The following is a 25,133-nucleotide window of genomic DNA, read 5'->3' as shown; positions in this document are numbered from 1 at the left end:
GAAACCAGTGGTTGCCGAACAGCACGCCGTGAGTTACTGATGGGAGCCATGTGTTTATGGGATCTTTCCACTCTAACATTGTGTAGTTCGTCCTTATCCATGTGTTAATCTATTTATTTAAATACAAACAAACAATAAATTAAAAAAAAAAATGTATTTACTGTGATCTTAGCTGTATGATGCGCAACATGTTAATGTTTAGACCGGAAGCCCATCCACAACAACAGCCTCCTCAACCTGATCTTGACTACTTATTAACTAGATATCCATCTCAAATTATATGTAAGTAAATAATTATTGTCATAAGTTCGAGTTTAGGGAATAAATGTTCTGTGATACCGCCTTGGAACATGATTAGATTTATTTACTTCACTATATCTGAGTTATAGTTCAGAAACTTGACTTTGTGCTGTTTGATGCTGATTACTCTATCGGATTTATGTTTGTAGGGTTTCCGATTTTCACCATATAAATTTTTTTAGAGAAAAATCTCCAAACTAAGATGTTTATTTTAAGTAATATGCACCTAAATAATGTTTATTTTCAATAAAAATTGCTAAACAACAAAGAACAAATCTCCAAGAATCCTAGCTAATAATCTGATATTAAAATTTTTTTAAAAATTATTGTTATTCATCTTTTTTTTATCTCAATACATTAAAAGTGTTTTACTTTTAAGCTAGCCAGCTTTAACATAAGTTTGAGATATTTAAGAAACTTAAACAATAATATGAGCTTGAGAAATTTAAACAATTTCTAAAGAAACATTCATGTTACCATTGCGAACATTCATATGTTATCATTCAGTGTACACCAAGATTTATTTTGATGTGGGTGTGTGTGGATAATCACGCAGGCGTATAAAGTCCTTTAAAAGGACCTGCAGCAACCATGTTGAAATGAATGGTACTTATCTTATGTTGATATGAAGAGAAAAAAGTCAAAACTTTTGGGACAACTTTTTATGTTACTATCATTTGGGCGTCTTTAAACATTATCTTCAACGCAATTTGGATGAATTTAATATTTGTCAATATTTAAATACATTGCACATTTAAAAGGGGTTGAGAGCTGAGAAACCAATACTGATGAAAAAGGTGCCCATCATGATTTAGTTGTAATAGACATTAAACCTCTTAGAAGAAAACAAATCCAGCCAGTTCCTTCTAGGCAAGTTTAAATTTCCGACAAAATTTAGGTAAAATAATTTGAAAAGCTAGGTAATTTATTTGAGAAGAAGATAATATCTGGTTTATGAAGATATTATGAAGAACATAAGAATTCCTCCGATCACACCTCATTTCAGTTCCACCGCCACTTTTTGAAAGCTTCTTTTCGTTCGCAGCTTCAACGCATAATCAGTATAAAGCTTGGCATATCGTGTTAGGCAGCATATATTTGGCAGATAGCAGAACTCGAACCTAAACAATAAAACGTTTCCATGTTTTACTAAGGGTAAACTTGGTTACCACTACTTTTATTTTTGCTTATTTTGTTAAGATGTTTTTAAGACTCTTGACATTGAATGACCATTGTTCAGAAGAGTTTAAACAATCCCCTCTCCAAAATGCGGTGAAAATTGATTTAGACAAGTTTACTGTCACATTCAGGTTATTTAAATCCCTTTAAAGAATATCTACCAAAACTATCACTTCGTCAACATACGATAATGTCTTTGACCATATCTCTTGCAACTCCTAATAACAAAGCCCTGAACATGGGGAAGTTAACTATAAACAATGCAAAAGAGATTGGGACTCAAAAAATAATCCTGCCTGACACTAGAAGAAACAGGGAACTACTCTATGATAAAATAATCGACTCATACATCATTATTGCGTATACAATAAAAATGTTTGTGAAAAACACCCAAAAATTGAACGGCTCCAAAAAAGGAGTATACAATTTACATGATCAACGCAGTAACAAAAAGCCACGAGGAAATTATAAAGTTCTGACTCGTTTGCAAAAGCTTTTATTTGATAAAATAAATAAATTGTTCATGGTCGAGTATTCTCAGCGACAATCTGTTTGAAATTGAGTTAGCAAATCTTTGCACAAAACAATAGTTTTAGTTGCAGCCGGAATAAAAAGACATAATTTTAGTAATATCACAATGAAACTAATTCCTCTGTAATTTTTGGCATTATTCAAGTCAAAATCCTAAGACCTTCTTCGCAATTATGACTAGAGACTGAGAGCGATTGCAAAAGACATAGATAAGGAGCTTGCATGTAGAAGACGCAACTGATCATACCCATCTGTTTCGCTGCTTTTCAAGCCAGTGATTGAAGAAGGGAATTTAAGTACCAAACGTTCTTCGAGTTACAACACTGGGTAATAAATACGCTGTTTTAAAACTCTTCTTTTAAGTTGAATATGGAGATGTCCCAAGAACACCTAGAAATAACTCTTTCCCTTTGGTAGAATTTGCATTTTATTGGCATTGACATTACCAAGGTGAAAAGGCACTTTCTAGAAAATTTACAGTTCAGCTCTCTCCAAGAACTGTTTAAAATGAAAATGTAGATCCAAACATAAGTTATAGGAAATCATCCTTGCAGCCTAAAATTTCAGCCAAAAACTGAAAAATTGTTTGGTTAAGAGCACATTTGATTTTTTTTTTATAGATTTTGACGAAAATCTTCGTTAGACTTCCTGAAAACACCTGCATTTGAACCCTCGGGAACATTTCCCGTTCAAGTTGAAAAGTTCTCACCCACTCTTCCACGACTAAAAACAATTTTTGGAGACCGAGAAATATTTCTGGGGAAAATTTGAATTCGAAAGCAATATTTCCGGCTACAGGGTCAAGAAAAGGAGCGAGTAAAATTTAAAATACAAAATGAGAATTTAAAAAAAAAACATAAAATATTTCGTTTGCCCTGCAAATGTTTACTGATTTGGGAAGCAACAATTTATAAGGAAAGTAACAGTGCTCTGAATAAAATAATAATAAAAGAAATAATAAAATAACCACAATTCATCTAAGAGCAAATGAAGATCCAGTTTAAGACAGAAAATTGAAGAAGTCAGTTTCAATATTTAGTTCATTAAGAGACAACTTCATCTGAAGGAGAATTTAAACTAAACGATGAAACTTCACTTGTAAATGTAATAATTGAACCAAAAATCATCCCGAAATAATTATTGTTACTAATTTAAACAATATTTTTATTTACTTCTGTTTTCTCAATAGAAAAAGTTAAATACATTTCTTTTAACATTCGCAGCAGCAATTTTTCAAATATTTATTTACCACAACTCATTTTTCTGGTGGGCTTCTCTTCGCAAATATACATTTTAAATCTTAAATCATTAGAAAGTTAATTTTTTTTTTTTATTTGCTACCTGTATAAAAATAAATATACACCAGGCAAATTGTTAATAGTAGAAGTGCAGTATAGGATGCGAAAACTGCCCGGCATAGCCGACGCACACCGCAACCGTAAGGACGCAGGAAGAGAGAAATCAGCCAGTGCTGACACTCTCGGGAATTCTAGTTGTGGAAAGGTATAGGTTAGGAGATCACGAGACCAACGTCGTGGGGGATTATCAGGATGGGATGATGAGGAAAGAGATTGAGCTGTTGGATTGGGATGACAGGATAGGCTTTTATGGAAATTGAGGAATCGTGAATGGATTGTTTCAGTGATAAAAGGAATATTTAGGTCTTTGTGAAGGATGATGTTAGTGACATAATAGGGAGCATTTACAATTCGGTGGAGGACTTTTGATTGGAAGGATTGGATGCGGGAGATATTGGAAGGTTTAGTTGAGCCCCACAGCTCTGATCCGTAAGTCCAGATGGGTTTAAGTAACGTCTTGTAGAGAGTTAGTTTATTAGGTGTGGTTAGTTTAGATTTAGGTCGCATCATGCGTCTTAGTTGTCCGTACCTTTGGTTTAGTTGTAGTCGTTTGAGTCTCGTGTGTGGATTCCACGTGAGTCTACTGTCCAAGTAGAAACCCAGGTAGCGTACTACGTTCGAGGTAGGGATGGGATTGTTGAGGATGAAAACACTGGGGCACGTTTGACGCCTGAGCGTGAAAGTTACTTGAACGCTCTTGCTTTCATTAATTTTTATGCGCCATTGGGGGCACCAGCTTTCAATTAGGTTGAGGTGCTCTTGAAGGAATTTTGAGGTTTCGGATGGTTCTGAGTGGATAGAGAGGATGGCAGTATCGTCAGCATAAGTAGTGATTAAGGTGTTTGGGTGAGTAGGAATATCAGCAGTGTATACAGTGTAAAGGATGGGACCAAGGATGCTGCCTTGTGGAACTCCGGCGGAAATAGGTTTAACAGGAGAATATTCGGAGCCCATTCTAACTTTAAAATGTCGATCAGCCAAGTAGGAGCGTAAAATTAAATAATAAGTGCTTGGAAGGAATTTTAAAATACCCATACCCATACCTTATCGAAGGCCTGGGCAATGTCCAGGAAAACTCCTGAGCAGTACTTTTTATTCTCAAAAGCAGAAGAGATGACATCGACGACTCTGAAGCATTGCTGGCTAGTGGAGTGGTTAGCGCGGAATCCGAATTGGTGAGATGGAATAATGTCATTGGAATCAATGAAAGTCCAGGATATGACCTTAGAAAGTTAAATTAAGTTTCATAGAACAGATAACCATTCATCGGCTCTCTTAGATTTAAACTTAAGGTTTAATAAAATTAACTTCAAACATTTTAATAATAAAAGATTTGATGTAATAGTCGATTTGATGGTCAGGGATATTACATACTGTAAAACTTACATAGTCTTCATTAGAACACTAACTGAGCTAGTGCAATTAAATTGCTTATGTAATGAAATTAAACACATTTATTTGCAAGTAAATGCCTAAGGATCAATTTACATTTATTATCGATCATCAAAAATTTAAGTTTTAGTCAAACGTGGTGTGATAAAACGTCATATTACGTTATTAGGGGAAGACTGTGTTCTTACCTTTCTAAATTATCACTAAAGTATTGCTTGTTTTCGTAGTTTCCTTAAAGTTGTTTCAAAATCCATCTAAACCCTTAGCGTAATCAACACAAGAGTTTAAATACAAATTTTAAATTTGGTAGATTCTTCTAACATGACATTATAGTAGTTTTTATTAGATTTGTAATCTTAAAAAGATTGGAGCAGACATTCTCGAATAAAAGATTAACTATAACAATGTGATGTGCAATATCTACTGCTCTAAAATATATTCTCCCTCATCTCAATGGTGCTCCTTCAAACACACTTTTTATTTAATGACTTCCATCGCCGAGGAAGGCAGCGCCGCCTCAGTCCACGAATAGAGTTCTTTGGAAGGGATAAAGAAAGGAGGTGCTGAATTAAATGATTTGGGTGACCAGAAGGTTAAGAATAAATTTTTTGATTAACTTAAATGTGGCTTTTGATGATTGGAACCTATAGGTAGTTATGAATGTAGACATAGTATAGAGCAATGGGTATTCATTCGGTAAATGATAAAGCGATTTAAAGCCTCATTTTGAAACTCATCTAAATTCTTGTGGTAACCCAACTAATATTAGATTCAAATAAGCTGCATTTATTCTTTTTATTTGCACTTTTTATCTAATATAAAATATATTTAAACATTATATTTAGAAGTACGCATTATTCAAACAGTTCACACAAAAAAGCACACATTCTTATGTGACGTTAGGTATTTTGAAACTCAATTTTAAAATGTCGAATACTTTCTTTTGAAATGGAAACAGAATGTACTAAAATCTGATGTCTCAGCTCAGATTAAATAATAATATAAAATAAACTATAAGTTATAAATATATATGTAATGCCAATTTCTTATGCAGGCTTTATGGTTAGCTGCAATCACTGATCACAATTTTACAGTATGAAATCCAAAAGCAAATCAGGGAATTGTACCTGTACTGTCCAAATCCTCAGCTAAGAGATACTTGCCTCGCCCATTTAATTGTATTATACTTAGGCATTATTTGATCTAGTACCTAACCATCAGGTTAGGTAATTTTAACTTAGGTGAAGGAGCCTCTCAGCAGATAATTACAAAAACCCTTGATGAAAAGTAGCTGTACTATTTTTCTTTCGATTTTGTAATATAAGGGAAATTAGCTCATTTTTTCATACCTTTGAATTCTCATATCGCATAGTTTTCTTCAGTAATACATAACAATATATCGTAGATCCGCGTAGTATTTCGAACAGACCTCTTAAGAACTCGTGCAAGTTTCTAGACACAACGATGCATTAATAAAATTAAACTAAAAGTAATTATACAAATTTATTTCAAAAGTAAGAGTGCAAAACATGCTCAATCCTAAATTTATAATGGTGTAAAAACGCAAAACTTTTGCACTGTGCTCCTTAATATAAATATACGTCTAAAACAAAATTACAATACAATTTTTATCTAGATTATAAAACTTGACCATTAAGTTCTTGGATAAAGAAATCCCTCATTTTCACAAGTAATAAATTATACTTATAATAATTACGTCATATTTTTAAGAGTAATTGCTAGTCTGAATAGATAGATGCTAAAAGTTAAGAATTATGACATTTACTCAAAATTTTAGAAAGAGCCTTGTGATCTCAATTTGTTACTCAGATCTGCAAGGCTCAAATAGCTTCAATCTCAGTAGCAGAAACAGTGTTTCGAATCTATGCAATGCTATTCCTGTAGAATCCAAAAAAGAAACAATTTGTTTTTCTCAGATAAATAATAGGTAAAAGAAAGTAATTTTCTTTTAGAACAGCTTTTTAAACGAGTTTTCCTATATCGTCCATCCACATTATTTTCTGCTACTTTCCGAACCTAGAGTTTTGAGAGGCTTGTTACCAGAGCTTACCTTATCCTCACCTATCCCCTCAAAGAGGATAGTTTTTACTTCTTCTTTAATATATATGTATTTCTACGTCGATACTTTACTCAGGTTTCGGCTGATTGGTGACTTTATCAGAACAACGTTTCCTTCTTTACTATAGATGTCGAATGCGTTAGAGTTTCTTCCTTATTGCTTTGTTTCCAGCAATGACATGATAACAATGACACTCTTCTATTAGTAAAACAGTTCACGTTAATAGATGGTTGATGCCTGTTCAAGACAAAACTACTTCCCTCCTTTCTAATACTTTCATGGAAATAACGTTCTATTTTCATTCCGAGTTCTCGAAACAGTCTTTATTTCTTTCAATAGACGTAAAAGTAAAAAAGTCAAGTAAAGTAATCGCCTATTTTTACAAGCGGGGCCTAACGCCCCTAATCATCAATTAGGTTCCTTCTGTTCAAGAATTATTGGCATTCTGACTTAGTTAATGACTGATTTTTTATTTATTTTGTTTTAATATCTGTTTTTTTAATTGTAGATTAAAAGAATGTATAACATTATATCAATAATCCTAAAAGATATTAAGATTCAAACAATAAAATTAACTTTGGGCTGGCAATTGAATAAACGACGGCAATGAATAAATCTAATTTAAATCATTCATTTTATTTAAAATTCTTAATTATGAAGCCATGTTTGCTATTAATCAAACAGGATAACTTTATTAGCCAACGTGGTTGTACATAGCTGTAGATGTAACGTCTTAATGATTAGGTCGTTCGACTTTGTTCACCTCAGTTTGCGAACTAGATTATTAGGTAGCAAAAATGTTGCTAATTAAGGACTTAGATATCACCAGTCTTACCAGTCGGTTATTAGTCTTTGTATTACCTTCTAAACCAATGATGTTAATTTGTAATAGTCATGTACATACAGAACAAATTAAGGCGATCTTAATTTAGTCTACAGCAACATAATAGCAAAATTAGTGAGATACCGAAACATAGTTGAATTCTCGGTCAAATTCAAACAGAAATTAATCTACCACTCTGATGATGGAATAAAATCCACAATCGGTCAGGGATACAAATAAACAAGCGTAATACGACGGATAAATTCAGCTATCTCTACATAATCCAGATCAGTAGGTGTAGAATTTGTTAAGTGTAAAAACAAGAAGTCGATCACTCTCTTTAGACACAAGCAGGCTTGCTTGATTTTTTAAATTTAAACTCTTTATTAAATTTCTTTCCGTTTTCTCATTTTTTCAAATTTATTTGTAACTGAATACTTGTAAAAAAAAATTCTTTCTGCTTTTTCCCCCTTTCCTTTCGGTGTTTGTCTTTTTTATGGACTTACTTTTATTTTATTTATTTATTTATTTTCTTGTACACTCAGTTGTGTTCCTTAATAACCATCTAAAATATCAGATACTGTTGGAGGGTAGTTGGGATTTTCTCTGAGATATTGAACATATGAATTGCAGTTTAGAGCTTTAGAAAATGTGGGTAACAATGCTAAGTTTGCATGCAATATCAGTCTAATGATCCAGGTCCATGTTATATTTTAATTGAAAGCAGAGACAAAGTCAAGAATTATTTTGGAAGAATGCATCCATGTCTATCCGGAAATCGTTGCATATTGATTATCCAAAATAACAGATAATGTAGTGTCTATAAAACAGGTTGAGCATTGACTTGAATAATGGTATTTCTGCGAATATATTAACGGAAAAAGGATTAGTAAAAAGTAAAGAGTTTAGTGGCTTATATTTTTCTAAGAAGAGGAGATAATAGGAGTAGATCTGAATTAACAGAAATTGAGCTTAAAGAAGCAATCTGGATTTCATCTGGGTTCTACTTTTATGAATTATTTGTCTAATAAGATGAAAAGTAAACGTATAGTTAATGAAGCAAAAGAAATGAAAGAAATGAAATTAGTAACTGTACAGAAGTTTTAACTACTGTTAGAGGTCAACAGTTAGCGCAGTACTGATATATTCAACACACATAACTTATAAAAATGTGGCGCAATATAAAATTTTGGGTTAATTAGTCACTTCCAGGTCCAATGAAGGATGCTATGTCAAGAAATTTTAGTAGAGTAAATTAGCTGAAGATAGTGGAGTCATTCTATTATCAAAAAAAAATATAAAAAATCAATTATTTCCCACCATAGTTCGCTTAAAAATAATTTAAATTGCAGTGAATGGTACAAATTGATTAAAAGTTTTCGAGGACAGATAATATTAACAGGGATTTTAATGTACACAATGAAATGTTCTGTACGTTGAAACAGTTTAAAATAAATACTACTATGATGAACTTTTTGAAGCAACAAAAAAGATCCATAGCTCGGTCAGTAGACAGTAGATTAAAGAATAGAGGTATGTTCTACTCGTGGTTTGAAGAATGCCCTACTATAAAAGTAAGAAGAGATGATCCTACAAAGTAAATTAAACTCCCGAATTTAAATAATTTTATTGAATATAGAAGACTATAGCTTTAAACAAACAAATTGTTAAGAAAAGTAAACAGAAATCGTTACGGCTGTTCTGCAAAAATTTACATAAAAGTAAGCCTTGGAAAAATATTTTGAACAATATCTAGTCTCTAGGAAATTCATAGTTAATGCTACCCTGGGGAAAGCGAATTACTTGGCTCGCCTCACAAAATAAAATTGAATTTAATATTGCTAGTAATGGCAAAAACCGCTAATTATTAGACCCATTTAACCCATTTGCATCATAAGGAAGTATGAAAAAGAAGTTCATTATCACCAACTTTTGTTTTGTATTATATTTTATTCATATTATTCTTCATGCTCTCTCGTCGTACTCCTCTTTTAAAGAATAATTTCTAAATAAAATTTAAATATAAATAAAATCGAGATTAAAGGTCGTTTCATGAATTAAAGTCAACAAATATAAACCGAATTATTACTTTCATCTACAACAACAAACTCCATTTCTAGTTCCTAGGCAATGGATAATGATTTTGAACAAAGAAACTAAGTGTATACCATATATACGCTACGGTTACAGTTGCCAGGAAAATTCAGCGCAATATTAAAGAGTTTTAACTATGCCTGTAAAGTGAATTCTTTAAATATCTTAAACTTCCACATCTACTTTTTTAGGTTGTTGTTTCATGAAAAATGGACGATTGAGTTTCTTACAATCTTAAGAGCTCTCCAAGAATTTGCGTCAGTCTACATGGCAGAGATTATTGCAATGTAGATAAATACACTGTAAGTCTTCAAGGAATAGAAGATCATGCCATATTTAGCAATATCTAAAGCTTTCTCAGAAAATTAGCTTAAAAATCCTTATAACAATAAACATGTTAAATTTCAAGCGTTATAATAAACTTTGGCTGGGTGAAAGGGCACATCAGGCCACGAGACAATGAGAACGTGGACCACATCGGCTTATATATTCAATAACGGTTAAATAATTATTAATATCCAATATAGCTCGTTTAGGCATTTTGTTTGAGTTTGATTACAGGATTAGGTCTATTGAAGTTTAAGGAATATCGTGTACTCCACTCCAAAGATCATGTGTGATATTATGAAGATGAGTAAATGTAAATTAGGGGATGCATGTATTTATAAGGATGAAAGTATCATTAGAATGAATGTGCATTATTTTTAATTCTAGCAATAGATTTGCTAGGGCTATATATGTGTTATGTGAATTGGAATGCTTATAATGGGCATTAAAATAATATTGCGGTTAAGTTCAAAATTAATTTAGTGTTAAATGATAACGCCAAAAAAATAATCCCGACAAACCATTCTCTGAAAATGGAAGACCATCTAAAACTTGTGAAAGAAAACTAGCGTGCTGACAGATGAAAATACAACAAATCAAAACGTCAAATAAGTCAATTACATCAGTACAAGTATGTTTTGCCAATTTAAAAAATTCCAAAAAACAAAAACCTGTTTTAAGTTTGATTTCTATCAAAACAACTATTCCTAGTGTTAGAAAGATAATTACAATTAATTATCTTAATCATTAAATTTAAAGAAAATAATTTCCAAATTTAGATTAAATCTGTTCCAAGTTGGTGATTAAAAATCAAATACTTCACGCATTTTTCCATGAGTTTCTTCTTTCTAGAGGGACACATTTATCTTGTAAGAACTTCAATAAGAAGAATATACTAAAAGACCAAGTGCGATGAAGTTAAAAGATGTCCCCGAGAGAAGAAGCTCATCTAATGTGTGAGTATTAAAAAATATAATGTCAAGGCATGAAATTACAGTAGTAGAAATTAGTCATTTAAAACTGAATTTAGTTGATTTACTAGTTTACATTATAAAATTTCCAAGGTATTTAGGTTTTCAAATCAATTAAACTTGTGAGAACAGTCTATAATTTATTTGAGAAAAATTTTCCATTTTAATAAAAATTTTATTCATAATACATTAAGGAAACGTTATTGTTTCTTCCCAAAGTATAATTAACTACAAAATTTATTTCAATTTCTCAGTTTAAAATGGAAGCGGCAGCGTTCCGTCTAAATAGTATTTTCTTAAAGTTAAGTTGAAGTCAGGGAAGTTGTCTAAAATAATGATCATCTATAATACACCAGAAGACTCAGTTACAGAGCAGTGTCACATAAATAACAATCTCCAACTACAAATTTAATTAATCTTTTACATTCTTTCAGTCCTTACTTTCGAAAATTTATTTTAAAAAGAACACAAACTCTCAATAACTTATAATAGAAAGCGCAGACAAATCTAATACCTTTAAAGAAATCAAACAGTTCCATTGTAAAAACTCCAATGAAACTGATACAACCCAATATAAAATAACTGTCCATTCAGTTTTGGACTCGGCTCTCACCGATACTAATTCTATGACTAAATAAATTTAATTAAAGTTTGTCTTTTATAGCTTTATCATTAGGTTTTTATTTTTATCTGTTGTTATTTCTATCTAAATCTAAAAATTCTATGTATATTGAAAAAATTATTAATAATAATAAACATATTTCTTGTTACACTTCATAAATAGGAGCAAATTACAAATAAAATTTAAAAATCTTGTAAAGTAAAGAAGAATTTGTGAAAGCAATCAAAATGAAGAATAATTAAAATGAACTACTTTATATTGCCTATATATACCCAAAGAATTTCAATAAGCATTTAATTTCTACCTATAGTCAGTTACGACAGTCAAGAAATTTTGATCTTCCTTTTAGTCGAAACAATTCTCAATTTGAAAGAATATAAATGTATCTCATCACCCTTCTACAAAGGGGACTTTCCCCTTATACAAATTAGTCTAAATCTATCTACTCGTTACTGTCTATCTATTGGGTTTATCCACCTATCTATCTATTCATATTTATCTATCTATTTGCTTCTATCTTCCACTTATTACCCATATCTATCTGTAGGCCAGATACTAGAATCTGTCCACTCGTAACTCTGTATACTATCAGTATCGATCCAATTCACACATCCATCTACTACCAACTACTTGCATCTAAGTTATCTATTCATCTCCATGGGACATGACTGAGTTAGCTTAACTTACTCAGTTTTGCTTCTTATTTAGAGGTTTTACTCCCAGGTTAGCTTTGCGTACTATCGTCTAGTCTTCTTCTCAACCTTTCTAAAATATTTCATCTTAACAGCCAATGGCCGCTCTTATCTCGAACTGGCTTTGATATCTATGATATTTTATCTCAACGATAAAAAATATAAATTATTTTAATTTTAAAAATGGCTTTGAAGTAGTATTGATGGGGTTGACTGACACAAAGTATTTGCCATTTAAGAATTGCGTATAATTTGTGAAAATATGTGAACTGAATGTCGATGGTTGGAAAAGCAAAAAACATTGGCATTAAGATCTCTAATGGCATCTATCAACCGCCAAAATAATATCCTTATATTTTCAACATCAATGCTTCACTTCCTTTTTAATGTGGAGAGCTGAATACTTCTTTCCTTCATCCATTATATTCGGTTCATTTTATTAAGTCTTTTACTAAGGGTAATAAGCCTTTTGTTGAGAATGGAAAGCGAAATTTTGCTGGCTAAAGCATGTGCTTTGCTTTAGATTCTTTTGGTTCGTAGTGATAATCCCACTCATTATATTCCATGATTTTCGTTAAAGCCACATGATATTAGATTATCCTACGCTCAACAGGCTCAATGCTATTACTGGATTTTACTATCCTCATCTCTACTAATCTTAGATTTCAAAATGAAATCATGTATGCAAATTACAATTTTTTTGTTGGTTTTTATAAACGAATTAAACACTCATTTAATATTTTATTTAAATAATACACGAAAGCAGTTTAAAAACAATGGTTTCTGATAAATATTTAAATTGGTGAAATGCGATATTTGGTCCAACCATTTCGAAAGACTTGATTGTTTTTTAATTTAGAAACTATATTATGCACATTTACAGAGCTTTTAAAAAGTTTGGAAACTTTGTTTTTAAATTTTCTGAATCTTCGTTAATTTTTCTGTTATTAACGCTTGTTTTTATTACTTTTACTGACATTTAAAATCATATTTTCAAGTATTATGGAAATCACATTTTTTTTTTAAGCGTATACTAGGTTTCAATTTGTTAAATTTCCAAATGATCACATTTTTTAGTTATGTGTAGGCAAAAGCTTTTATTAAAAGTTATTTCTACTAAAGAGAAGACTAATTAATTACATGAACATTTGCATCATTTACAAGGGACATGTGCATATCAGTGTAATGCTATTACATTATCACTGCTGTGGATTGAAATCTATTCACCGCTAAGTCTGGGATGCAATCCATATCCCGCATTAATTCTAGCAGGCATTAGTTATTTATCCAAAAGTGTTTGATCATTTATGTTGAATAGATTTCAATCATAAACAAATCATTAACATCTTGACATATCATGTCGACATGTCAATTATCTTATCGTCTTTGAATTTAATTAATTCTGAGAGTAGTACTTACTTCATATGCAATTTGATCGTACCTTAGTAGCCAAATTTTATTTATACCAGTCAAAATATGGCCAATCATTTCTGACATGATCTCTTCGGTCAATTTAATTTTAATAATCAATTATCTTCCGGTGACAATAAATAACTTTTACTAGGCCTAATCAGCAATGTTGTGCGTCATCTTACATTCGGCAGATTTATCAGGGATAACAAGTACTTCAAGCATAACCAACGTTTTTTCATCTTCACCACTGGTCATTACGAAAAGTTGAACAGTTGAACAAATGTGGCGAAGTTATTTTATTACTTTCATTTTGTGAAATTCGTTATTCTAATGGTAATAATTTCATAATATTTCCATTAGATTTTGAAGATCAGTCCTTGTACTGTTCAATCAATTTATTTTCAGGTAAAGAATATCTTCGAAAATATGGTGAAGAGAATTACGACAATTTCCGATAGCTCGGTGTGCAGAGTGGTTAAAAATAATTGAACTTACTTCTATCTATTAATTCATCAATAAAAATTTAAGGGCAGGCAGCTGAATTTGAGACCGAGATCTCAAGAGTTGGAATCGAAAACAATAACTACTAAGCTAATTTATTTTCTATTTGGCTAAGTCAATTTTTCAAAGGCTCGGTCTGGCTTCATATTAACTTCTAAAACAGAAAAAGCTCGGCTATAAACAAGCAAAGAAGTTTGTATCTGTGTTAAATTTATGTCTTAGGTAGAACCGACCTATTTTTTTTAATGTCAACTAGTCTTCTTAAGAAACTGGGACTTGTCTGAAGTTTCGTGACAACAACGTTAACGAATATGTAAAAATTAAACACACCTAACACGAATTAATAATAATAAAATATATATAAATAACATAATAAACAAAAAACTATTCAAAAGAGAAAAAAAAAAATACTGTACTTGGGCACTTAGGTTTCCTCATTGATCCACTTACAAGAAAAGTTATTAATTTACACATAAATTTAATAGCCTTAAAAAGCATGTTTTATTAAAAGCTTAGCCTTTTTTTAAAGACTTCAATTAGGTGTAAAGCATGATGGACGAATTGCAACTAAGAACCCTAGCTAGAAGAAGGGCCATTTTAGAAGGAGAGATCCCCCTCTAAAGAAAATTGGACAACCCCTACAATCAGGGGATATTGTTAATAATTCAAGTCTCCCAAGAGACATCGCGCTTCCAATTTCTTCCCACCATTTTGACCTTTTCCATAAAGTTTTCCTACCTAAAAATTTAATTTATCTCTCATTTAATCTGTACGCATTACAATTAATTATTCATACTATCAAAAAAGGAAAGAATTTTCTATAAATCACTCACACTCAGGCAACTTTCTTTCTCTCTAAAGATAGCAAAGTTTTAATTAAAGTACTTTTTTGAAGTTGAACACGTACCAAAAAAAAGGATTGCTTCTTGTGATTTTACTTTAGAATTATTCCATGTATAATGTGCCAAACAATCGAAGGTTGCACTTACAATAACGCTAGCATTATTCTATTTTGTTATCCAACAAAATTTAAATCTGCATAAAGGTATTTTGTTTTTCTAAAATGAAGAACTATTTGAAGATCTAACTAATTTCATTAAAAACTATATTAATGAAAATAATGAGAGGCATTGTAAAATAAGTTTTTAATAAAACTTCAAATCAAAATTTTAAAGATTAACTTCATAATGTCTAACTTCAGTTTTACAAACTCAAAAAATTCATTTTTGCTAACTGTGTCCTTCTGTTTTGTTTTTTCTACTATTGCCCACATAAATTAGATCTACATTTACTTCTTTGTAATACACATATCCCATTACTTTGGCTGATATCTGAACATAATATTGTACAAATTGACTCGTACATATTTCTGCCCGTCATAAAATTTCATCTCACCAAATCAGGTACCAAATAATAGCAATTAAGAAACTAGATTTATAACTGTTTTCCTGCTTTTTTTTATAAAAAACTTTTTTATGTTTGCTGCTTCTCTCTAATCAACTGTTTTGTAATGCTCTGAAAGGAAAGTTAATAATTAAATCCGTGCCATTAATCTTCATTTTGTGGTCACAAGCTGTTTCGCATTGATTTTACTATTTGTCCAGTGTATAAGCAACGTTTTATCAAATAATAGACCATCAGCTGTGTGGTGAGTCGGTACTCTGTAAGCATACTAGAATGGAAGCTATCTTCATTATACTATTTCTATGCACAGCTCTGACTCTTGATCAACATGAACATTTTATTATATAATAATCATCGTTAATTATAGATAATTTTTTATTTCTTCTTTTACAGCTAGCCTTCCAAAGTGTGGAGGTTGCCACGAGATCATCTTAGACCGTTTTATCCTAAAAGTTTTAGAAAGAACTTGGCACGCTCGTTGTTTGAAGTGTACGGAGTGTGGTTCTCAATTAGCAGATAAGTGTTTCGCAAGAAACGGAATGTTATTCTGCAAAGACGATTTTTTTAAGTAAGTTTACCAATATATGGTTTTTTTATCATAAAAATTATTTCTACGTAATTTAAGATATTCTAAATATCTAAACAAACTTTTTTGAGCATGCCTATTTGATTTCAGTAAAATAAATTTTAAGTCAGTACGGTAGATTGTCTTTTTCTAGATATTACAATTAAACGCTTTTATCTAAAATTTCTTTACTAAGCGAAAAATGAATTAAATTCTTATTTTAGCTAACCGATAACTCTTAATTCTTGACAATATAGATGTTATTTAATACTGTAAAAAAGAAATTAACATTAATAATCACGGATACCTTGTCTTGTTAGTACTTGGAAAAGACAAAATTCAAAGTAAAAATTACCTTATTTAAAAATATCTAGAATAAAACACTATGTGCGTACTATTGTGCTTGGGTTCATAAGATTCTTCACCTTCCCTAAAACTGGCTCTTCTTTAGATCTTAAGAAAGTAAGTTATCTGTAGAAAGGAAATGTGGAGTAAGAAGTAAGAAGAACCACGCAGTGTGCTAATACAAATATCAAATAAATTCTAAGTAATTTGGTTGATTTGTTTTGGGAAAACAATCTGCAATTCTAAAGACTTCCATCACAAGTTCCCCAATAAAATAATAAAAAATTGAAGTTTTTTTCTTTTCCCTCACAGATCGATTTGTTCTAATAATTTTAAAACTTCCTCTTATGTATTCAATGTTTTAATCATTTACTAAATTTAATAGGAGATATGGCACAAAGTGCGCCGGCTGTGAGTTAGGCATTCCTCCGACCCAAGTTGTAAGAAGAGCGCAGGACTATGTTTATCACTTACAATGTTTTTCTTGTGTACTTTGTGGCCGTCAGCTGAACACTGGTGATGAATTCTATCTAATGGAAGATCGTAAATTAGTGTGTAAACCTGATTATGAAGCTGCAAAATCTAAAGGTAATTTTAAAGATTGTTTAAATAATCTAATTATAAATAAGTTTATCCAAAAGCGAGATTAAGTGATAATTTGATAGTCACAATAAGAGTGTATATCCCATGATTATAAAATGTTTAATATTATCATTTACTTCTAAAGTAAATTATTTCAATCGGCCAAACATTTTAATTACATTCTATTACTTAAATTTCCACAAGAAAAAGAAATTAGTGACAACCGTAACGCACAGATCTTAACACTTTTGAATTTCTTTATATAGATAGCTACTTGGTATCCTAAGCCTATTAAAAATTTGTATTCTCGATGACAGTTCAGTTTTCCACATTTTTCTCAAAATAGGTTATAACTAATAATGTAAATCACTAATACAGCACATTTCACTTATATCTGAACTAATTAATAATAATAAATTTACACAGTTTGTTTGGTGTGCGACAGCTAAGCTAACTCTCATAATAAATAAGGTACTCAATTTATAATTTAGAGATTGTTACAAGTTTAGCGTGGTGCCTACCATAAATTCAAGGAGTAAAAAAAAAAAATTATTTTGTGAACAATTCAGAGCAAACTGATCTGTATAATATAAAACTGGTCACTTAGGTTTTTTAAACATAGTACTTAGGCAAATGATAATTCGGAGAATTTATTAGCCGAGATGGCTTAATAAAAGTTTTTAAAAGTCTAAATTTTTAAATTTGACAACCTTTACTTGCTTACTAATAAATAAATGTTAAATTGTTTACAGTATTTATAATTTTATTTCTTTCCGTGCTGTTTTTTTTAAAGAAACTATTGTGGTCAGAGGCAATTTTACTTTATTTATGTTCATTTCTATAATTATAATTTTAAAAAATGCGTAAAAATCTCCTTTGTTTGTTTGAATTGTTCTCTTGAATGTCTTAATTATTATTTGTATTCTCGTTTCAATATTAATTTATTTTACACTATTGTTGCCTTATACAATTTCTTGCTTGAAAATTTATACTTAAAAACAATAAAAAGTTCATTCAATTCAATATTACTCAGGTAATAGGCCCATCACTTCATTTAAAGGCTCTTTAGATGTGACACTTGACCTATCTCTCCCCTTGAGAGACACTTGAGAAACATTTTCGAAGAAAATGTTGTAATTGAAAGATAAAGATCTACATTAGTGCAATGAGCGAAGTTTAAAGAAAATCTTCTTGAAAACCCCTCATCATAGTTAACTGCTTAACTGTGGCAGAATTTGTCTAAAAGCTTATTAGCGGGTCCTGTGGTGGCATCGAAACAAAATCGAAACTCTGCACTTGCCTTTCTAGTACTTTTAAGGAAAAGTAAAAATTATGTTACAAGAGGCTTATTTCTAATTGGATTACAATTTTAAAATTAATTCTATTACTTAATTAAAATGTCTCCTAATTATGCCAAACTTAGTAACGAAGAGAACCACTAATGATTCCGACTCCCGGAGTTGGATATAGTATAGAAAAAAGACGAGGGTTCGAAAAATAATAAAGGCTCTGATTTCTCAATGTATTTATCATATTTACTTTTGTTGCTCATAGTTTCAAATGTTACTCGATTAACATACAGAAAAAAATTTATCACATCTTGTTCTATTCCCTGAAAAGAATAATCCTTCAACCAATGCAAAAATTTAAACTTAATCCTTGTTTTAATCTTAACCATTCATTAAATGTGTATTAGGCATAAAATCATGCAGAATAATTATCTCCAAACGTACCCAAAACAATTTTTTTTTTTTTTCTTTTTCCTCAAAAGAGAACATAGTTCATCAAGGAATATGATATTGCAGAAGGTAGCTGTATAGAAGGCGAACAGCCAAACAAGAGGCCAAGAACTACTATAACAGCTAAACAACTCGAAACATTAAAGATGGCTTACAATAACAGTCCAAAACCTGCTAGGCATGTACGTGAACAGCTATCCCAAGATACAGGATTAGACATGAGAGTTGTACAAGTTTGGTTTCAAAACAGGTGTGTACCGCTTATATCTAATTTTTCTTTGAACTTAAGTTTAGATAGAAACACATGGAATATTATAGAAAACTTAGAAAGTTATTTCATAGTTTTATAAGAGCGCTACAAAAATAAATAAAATAAATGGAAGTTAATGTAACATATCATATAGAGAAAAATAACTCGATACCCTTTTAGATGGCATGAACATGACAAAAATCATTATTTATCAAAATAGATGCCACAAATTTTGAAAAATATTTTATTTGGCGAATTCATAAAATTTGTTAAACGAATTTTTTCGTTTCATTATTGAAGTAAACACTTGTAACAAAAATTAAGTAATTCATTCTTTGATCTGCTTTGGTTAACACTTGTAATAAAAATTAAGTAATTCATTCTTTGATCTGCTTTGGTTAATAAGTATTTTTTATATAAATAACTAAACAAATTTATTTACGATCTGGTTGACTTATTTCTTCTAGCATATTAATGATTTTTTGATTGATCAAACTCTGGAAACTTTATTTTATTAAATTTTTATAATATAAACCGCCAATAAAATACCAGTTAAATTTCTTATTGTCAAACACTATGCCTTGAATTATTATATAAGTAACTAGTATTTAACTGCTAATAAATTCATCATAAAATCGTAATATAAAACTTTTTTATTTTTTTCTAGGAGAGCAAAAGAGAAGAGACTGAAAAAAGATGCGGGAAGGACGAGATGGAGTCAATATTTCCGGTCAATGAAAGGAGGTAGTTCTTCACCTAGAGCGGATACAAAAGAAGAACAAATTAAAGTTGATCTCGATTCATCTAATTTTAGTCATTCAGCGCATGGTGAGATAATCAAGAAATAATCTAATAAATCAAAAATATTTTTCAAAAACAGTGAAAATCAATTTTAGTAGGATAACTGGAATTTTGTTGATATTCTTCCGAAAATGCTCATCATGAACCTTTCATTAAGGATGTAAAATTTTAGAAATCACTGAAATAATGTATTACTTCTTAGGCTAAACATGAGATCATTGAGAAAATTATTTCATAGAACGAGCCACTAGTTAGCATCCAGAATGTTCGCTACTTCAGCTTCCCAATTTTACAACTCCAAAGTCCTCTCCTCCATTTCATAATGATTAATTCTGAAGATGTCCTTAAGACAAGCCTGCAGTCAATTCAAGAAAGTAAGTTTATAAAGCTTTAATGAGTCTTCATTACCATCATTTGAAGATAAATACAAATTTCATTCTTAGCGACATATGCCACACTTTCATGTTGCGTGACAAACATAATGTTTGACTCATCGCAGTTGCCATTAAGTCATGAGTGGTTTACGTGTTACACCTTTCCATATAACATTTTGTTATCAAGTTAGGGTCATCACGACACCAGCAAGCTTTAAATAGGGTGACCATCTGGTGATGTTACTTTCTGTGTGTTTGCTGTAGATTGAGGCCAACTTTAAATCTCTTTTCTTCTAAAGAGTTCCTTTTACCACGCACTTACTACCGCTATAAAAATTAAACATTATTTGTTTATATACTAAAGGTCGACTTGAATTCCCCCTACTTCAAGCAAATGCCACCATCAAGGTTCGTTGCCAAATGCCACTAAACACTCAAACCCTTGGCACTCAATCCCTCTTTATTACAAATTAACCCCAAAGCAAATACTCTATCAAACGAACCCCCTCAGCTCTCGTCCTTCCATGACTGCTTCACGCAGGCAAACTCCCCATGCTGCATCACAACCAGCCAGTAACTTGGAGTATTCTAAAATTAAATATGCATCTATGTTTACATCCAAAATTTAGAAAAATATATGGCTTTGATACTATTCTTGTAGGTTGGCCAGCTAATTAGTAATGTGGCTGACTAACTGTTAAGAACCAAAAGTGAGGAAAATTGTCAGTATTCAGCTCATTATGTTATCATATTATGTAAAAATTTCGATCGGAATTATAGCTGCTTCTATAGCTGCAGTGCCTCGAAGAATAGGACCTACCTCGTGTTTCAATAAAAATATGATGAAGTTTCTAACATGTAGCAATTTTTTAGTTTTTAACACATCAAATCCACCTTTAATTAAAAAATAAGTTTAAGAAAAATAATTTGTCAATAATAATTATTATTATCTTTATTTATCATAATGAACATAATTACGAAATTTAATGAGGGGAATTTTTTTTAATTCAGTTTCATAAATTATAATCCTGCTTTATCATCCTGAAGATTTAAAAAAGGTTTAGATTCATCTTTTATGAAAGATCTTCTTCTAAGTAATGTATCTCTGCTGGACGTAACTACTTTCTTCTTGAATTGATTTTTATCACCACATTCAGGTGATCTTTCCCATGTTTTTTTATGACAATTGAAAATTTTTGTTTTTTCAATTATTTCATTCCAAATTTCATCTAACATACCTGACTTTTAAAAGAAACGAAATTCTAAAGATTGTCTTTACAACGTAATTCTCTCCTTGAATCAGTAAATAACTTCTATTAACCACCAGCTCCTTTGCTTTTGTTTAATATCAAAAACTTAAAAATCACATGTTTGAAATAATATATTTTTATAAGAATTTAGAATTTATATTTTTTATAAAATACAGAAAATATTTATCTAATCAATAATCTACTTATTGAATAAATGAACAGCATCAGCTCCCAAGATTAACGTTTTCATTAATCCAATAAAAATAATAAATAATGAGTCATCACCCATTGATTTATCTATTAATTGGAAGCTTCCCATTCATCAGGTTGTTCAATTATATAGTTAGGCTGCTTTTTAACTAAGGTCAGCTGCCTTTTCTCATGTTATGATACGAGTTAACTAGAGCAGATGTTGAGGTAGATCAGAAAAAAAAAGAGAATTATTTTTTACAACACAACAAATTAAAAATCCTAAAAATTACTCTACAAGCGTTGTATAACAATAAAAAATGCTCTATTCTGTTATTTTTATTTATTTATTTATATTTTTATTTTTTGTAAATTTAAGGCGCGTCACATTTGAGGTCATTAGCGTCCGGAACTTTTTCAGAGCGAGATTTCTTTAAACTCACTCTTCTATTTAAAAAAAATAATAGATTTTGTTCTTTCAGAAGGACAATTTATGTTTAATGATTATTTTAAAGATATATTATTAAAAGTTTTAGAAAGAAGCAATTTTGATTACAGATCTCGAAAGTAATGACAGTTATGGAACGCTAACAGGTTTAGACCAGGAAGGTGGGAGCTCCCCGGGAAGATACCAAGGAAGTAGTCCGCACCATTACATGGCATCTCCAATTTATCGTTCAGGGGCACATCCACCTCATGAAGCTTTCAACAATTTAGGTATTACTTCCGACTTGTAGAACTTGTGAAACAACAAATTAAATTAAATAATTACATTTTTAAATTAAGCCCATTTCTTGGTGACACTAAAAAATACTTTGCTGGGCACTTCTTTAGATGTTATGATTTGATTACCTTAATACCATTTCATAATTATTTCGTGAACATTATGTTTGAACAAACTCACCACTTACCTCAAAAATACACAAAACGAAATACGTTAATCAAAAATTTGCCTGAAAAAAAATATTAACTAGGAAAAATTGATAATTGCAGTGTTATATTTATATTATGTTTGAGAATCACTTTAATAGAAGACTTTTCTTTGGCGAAATTCTAATGAACTTCTTATTTTAATTGTATTCAGTTTCGTGTTTAAGGTTTTTTCGGTTAGAATTATGCTGTAAATAAGACTCGGGTGTTTGTAAGAAAATGAAAACACAGCTAATCGTTTTCACCATCTATGGTAGTTAAATATACAAATCCTCTTAAGGAGATATTGGTCTAGCTTCTTTCGTAATTGAGGTTCTAAGGACAACCCAACTAAGTACCAATACAGTTCCAACGTCCCCTCCATACGGAGTTTCTTATGAATCTTTTAAAAATTCATTTACAAACATTGTTAATAATATTTTAGAAGATTCAGAATAAAGGAGTCAGAATATGTTCAATAAAAGGAGTTTTGCAAGATTCTGCTACTATGCGATGTTTATTACTTATTTGAACAGTTTTCTACAAGATAACAGTTGCGAATAGGAACAATTGAATAGGTACGAATTGAGACCGCTTAAAGTCCCAATTTTAGGCCTCTAAAAACTGACACTTCTAATGTATTGTGATTTTTTAATCAATTGGGCTTAATAATCCAAGAAACAATCTGTTAAGTTTAAAGCTTATCTTTAATAAACGTTTTTATCAAGCATAAAGAAATGTATCACATATTTTTATATTTTTCAAAAAAAAAGTTAATTTTAGAGAAAAGCATTGTAAGGCTTTTCTTTCAAGTGTTGTGTATTTCGAGGGCAATTAATTATGTAATAAATATTCAACTCAAAGTAGTTGTGACAAAAAGAATGGTGACATTGTATATGTAAAGGTGTATGTGTTTTACTAAAGAATTTTTATAATAATTTTCAATGAAATTTTTTTAGGTCAAAGTGTGGGCCCTTCTGATATGAGCGATGGAAGCAGTACTCACGGATATCCTGATTTTCCACCTAGTCCAGATTCTTGGCTAGGAGACAATCCACACAGATACTAGCGAAGAATGAAAAGAAAGTCCGGAAGTTTACAACCTAAAAGAAAAGTGTAAAACTACCGGAAATTTCTTTAGAATTAATCAAGCTCAAATTCAGGGAATAAGAACTATTTTTTAACAAAAAAAGTTACCAAAAATTTAAATAAATCGGGATTAGAGGGAAATATAATTATAAAAATGTACATATATGTACATAAAGCAACGATTAGTAAGCCTTGTTTTAGGCATTTAACTTTATGTGCAATTATCTGTTATATATTTATAACTATTTCAGTGTCTTCATATGTAAATTAATTACTTTGTAAGATAGATAAATATAAAAGAGAAATAGCAAAAAAAAAAAAGAAGTCCCAGAATTGTGATTGATTTAATCCAAACTTTTTGTTTGTGTTGATTTTTTTCAACTTAAAATTTTTTTTATTCCAAAAATAAGTCCAGAAACATAAAGTTAACTAGTCAATTAATTTATTTGTAATATTTGTATGTACATAGAAATTAAGCAAATTAGGTAGGTAGATTTAAATACCAATTTTGGGACGAAAATAAATAGATAACAGCATTCATAAAACTACTTTTTTATATTAAATTCCTTAAATTCACTTTTTTTATTAATGTACATAAAAAGAAACAAAACAAATACTGTACATATTTGTCCATATTAATGTTCTAATTATTTGTAAATTGGCGATTTTGAGGCTTGAATTGTAATATAGTAACTATCTACATCTAAAAACATTATTGGTTTTGAAGACCAAAGAGTAGGAACATTTATTCCTATTCTACGATTAAAATTTTTAGGCCTAAACTGATATCTGATGATTTGGGTTTATTTTTATTTTATATATACAATATGTATATATATTTTTTTTTGTCATTATTTCTCATTTAAGAAGGTAAAATTAAAACAATTTAGCATACCTATCTTTGCAGTTACATTTCGTTAAAAAAGAAAAGGCAAAATTTCAGTTATAAATTTTCATTGATTTTTTTAATTCACCAGTGTCTTGTAAATTGTAAAGATTTTATGCTAATTAATGTACTCTTTAAAACAAATAATAATAAATTTATTTTTTGTGTGTGTGCCACTGAATTATGTAATTTATTGCTGTGTGTAATAAAAGATCGATAAATTGTAAAATAAGTAGCATTAGAACACCTTATCTTTCTGGTTTTTATTAATAAAAAGAAAATAGAACGATTGATTGGAGGTTAAATTTGCATATATATAATTATAGAGGAAATTATGTTCACACTTCACAGTATGAAAATGTATCTAATCAATCAATCCTAGTGGAGTGAAAAAGCTGAAGGAAAGAATCATCTTCAATACAAATTTATTAACAATCGAAACAAAATTATTAACTACCTCTAGTAGC

At 30.4% G+C, this 25,133-nt stretch overlaps 1 protein-coding gene across 2 annotated transcripts; it reads left to right on the top strand.

The window, feature by feature from the left end:
- Positions 1 to 24,862, top strand: Lim3 (Lim3 homeobox protein). Of its 2 annotated transcripts, XM_074131355.1 has the most exons (8): positions 1 to 282; positions 10,937 to 11,040; positions 16,081 to 16,255; positions 16,983 to 17,185; positions 18,985 to 19,168; positions 19,836 to 19,996; positions 22,341 to 22,499; positions 23,651 to 24,862. In XM_074131355.1, exons 2-8 carry the CDS (start codon positions 11,010 to 11,012, stop codon positions 23,758 to 23,760), a joined length of 1,023 nt encoding a protein of 340 aa, XP_073987456.1. In that variant the 5' UTR covers positions 1 to 282; positions 10,937 to 11,009; the 3' UTR covers positions 23,761 to 24,862. The 2 variants fall into 2 exon arrangements, with proteins under 2 accessions (XP_073987456.1, XP_073987455.1); XM_074131354.1 differs by lacking the exon at positions 10,937 to 11,040.
- The last annotated feature ends 271 nt before the right edge of the window (positions 24,863 to 25,133 follow it).

The sequence above is a fragment of the Rhodnius prolixus genome, unplaced genomic scaffold (genome assembly GCF_049639745.1).
Source record: "Rhodnius prolixus isolate KJV_2025 unplaced genomic scaffold, Rpr scaffold_4, whole genome shotgun sequence".
NCBI lineage: Eukaryota > Metazoa > Arthropoda > Insecta > Hemiptera > Reduviidae > Rhodnius > Rhodnius prolixus.
Note: the sequence above shows the minus strand (reverse complement) of the source record. Positions and strands in the feature narration are given on the sequence as shown.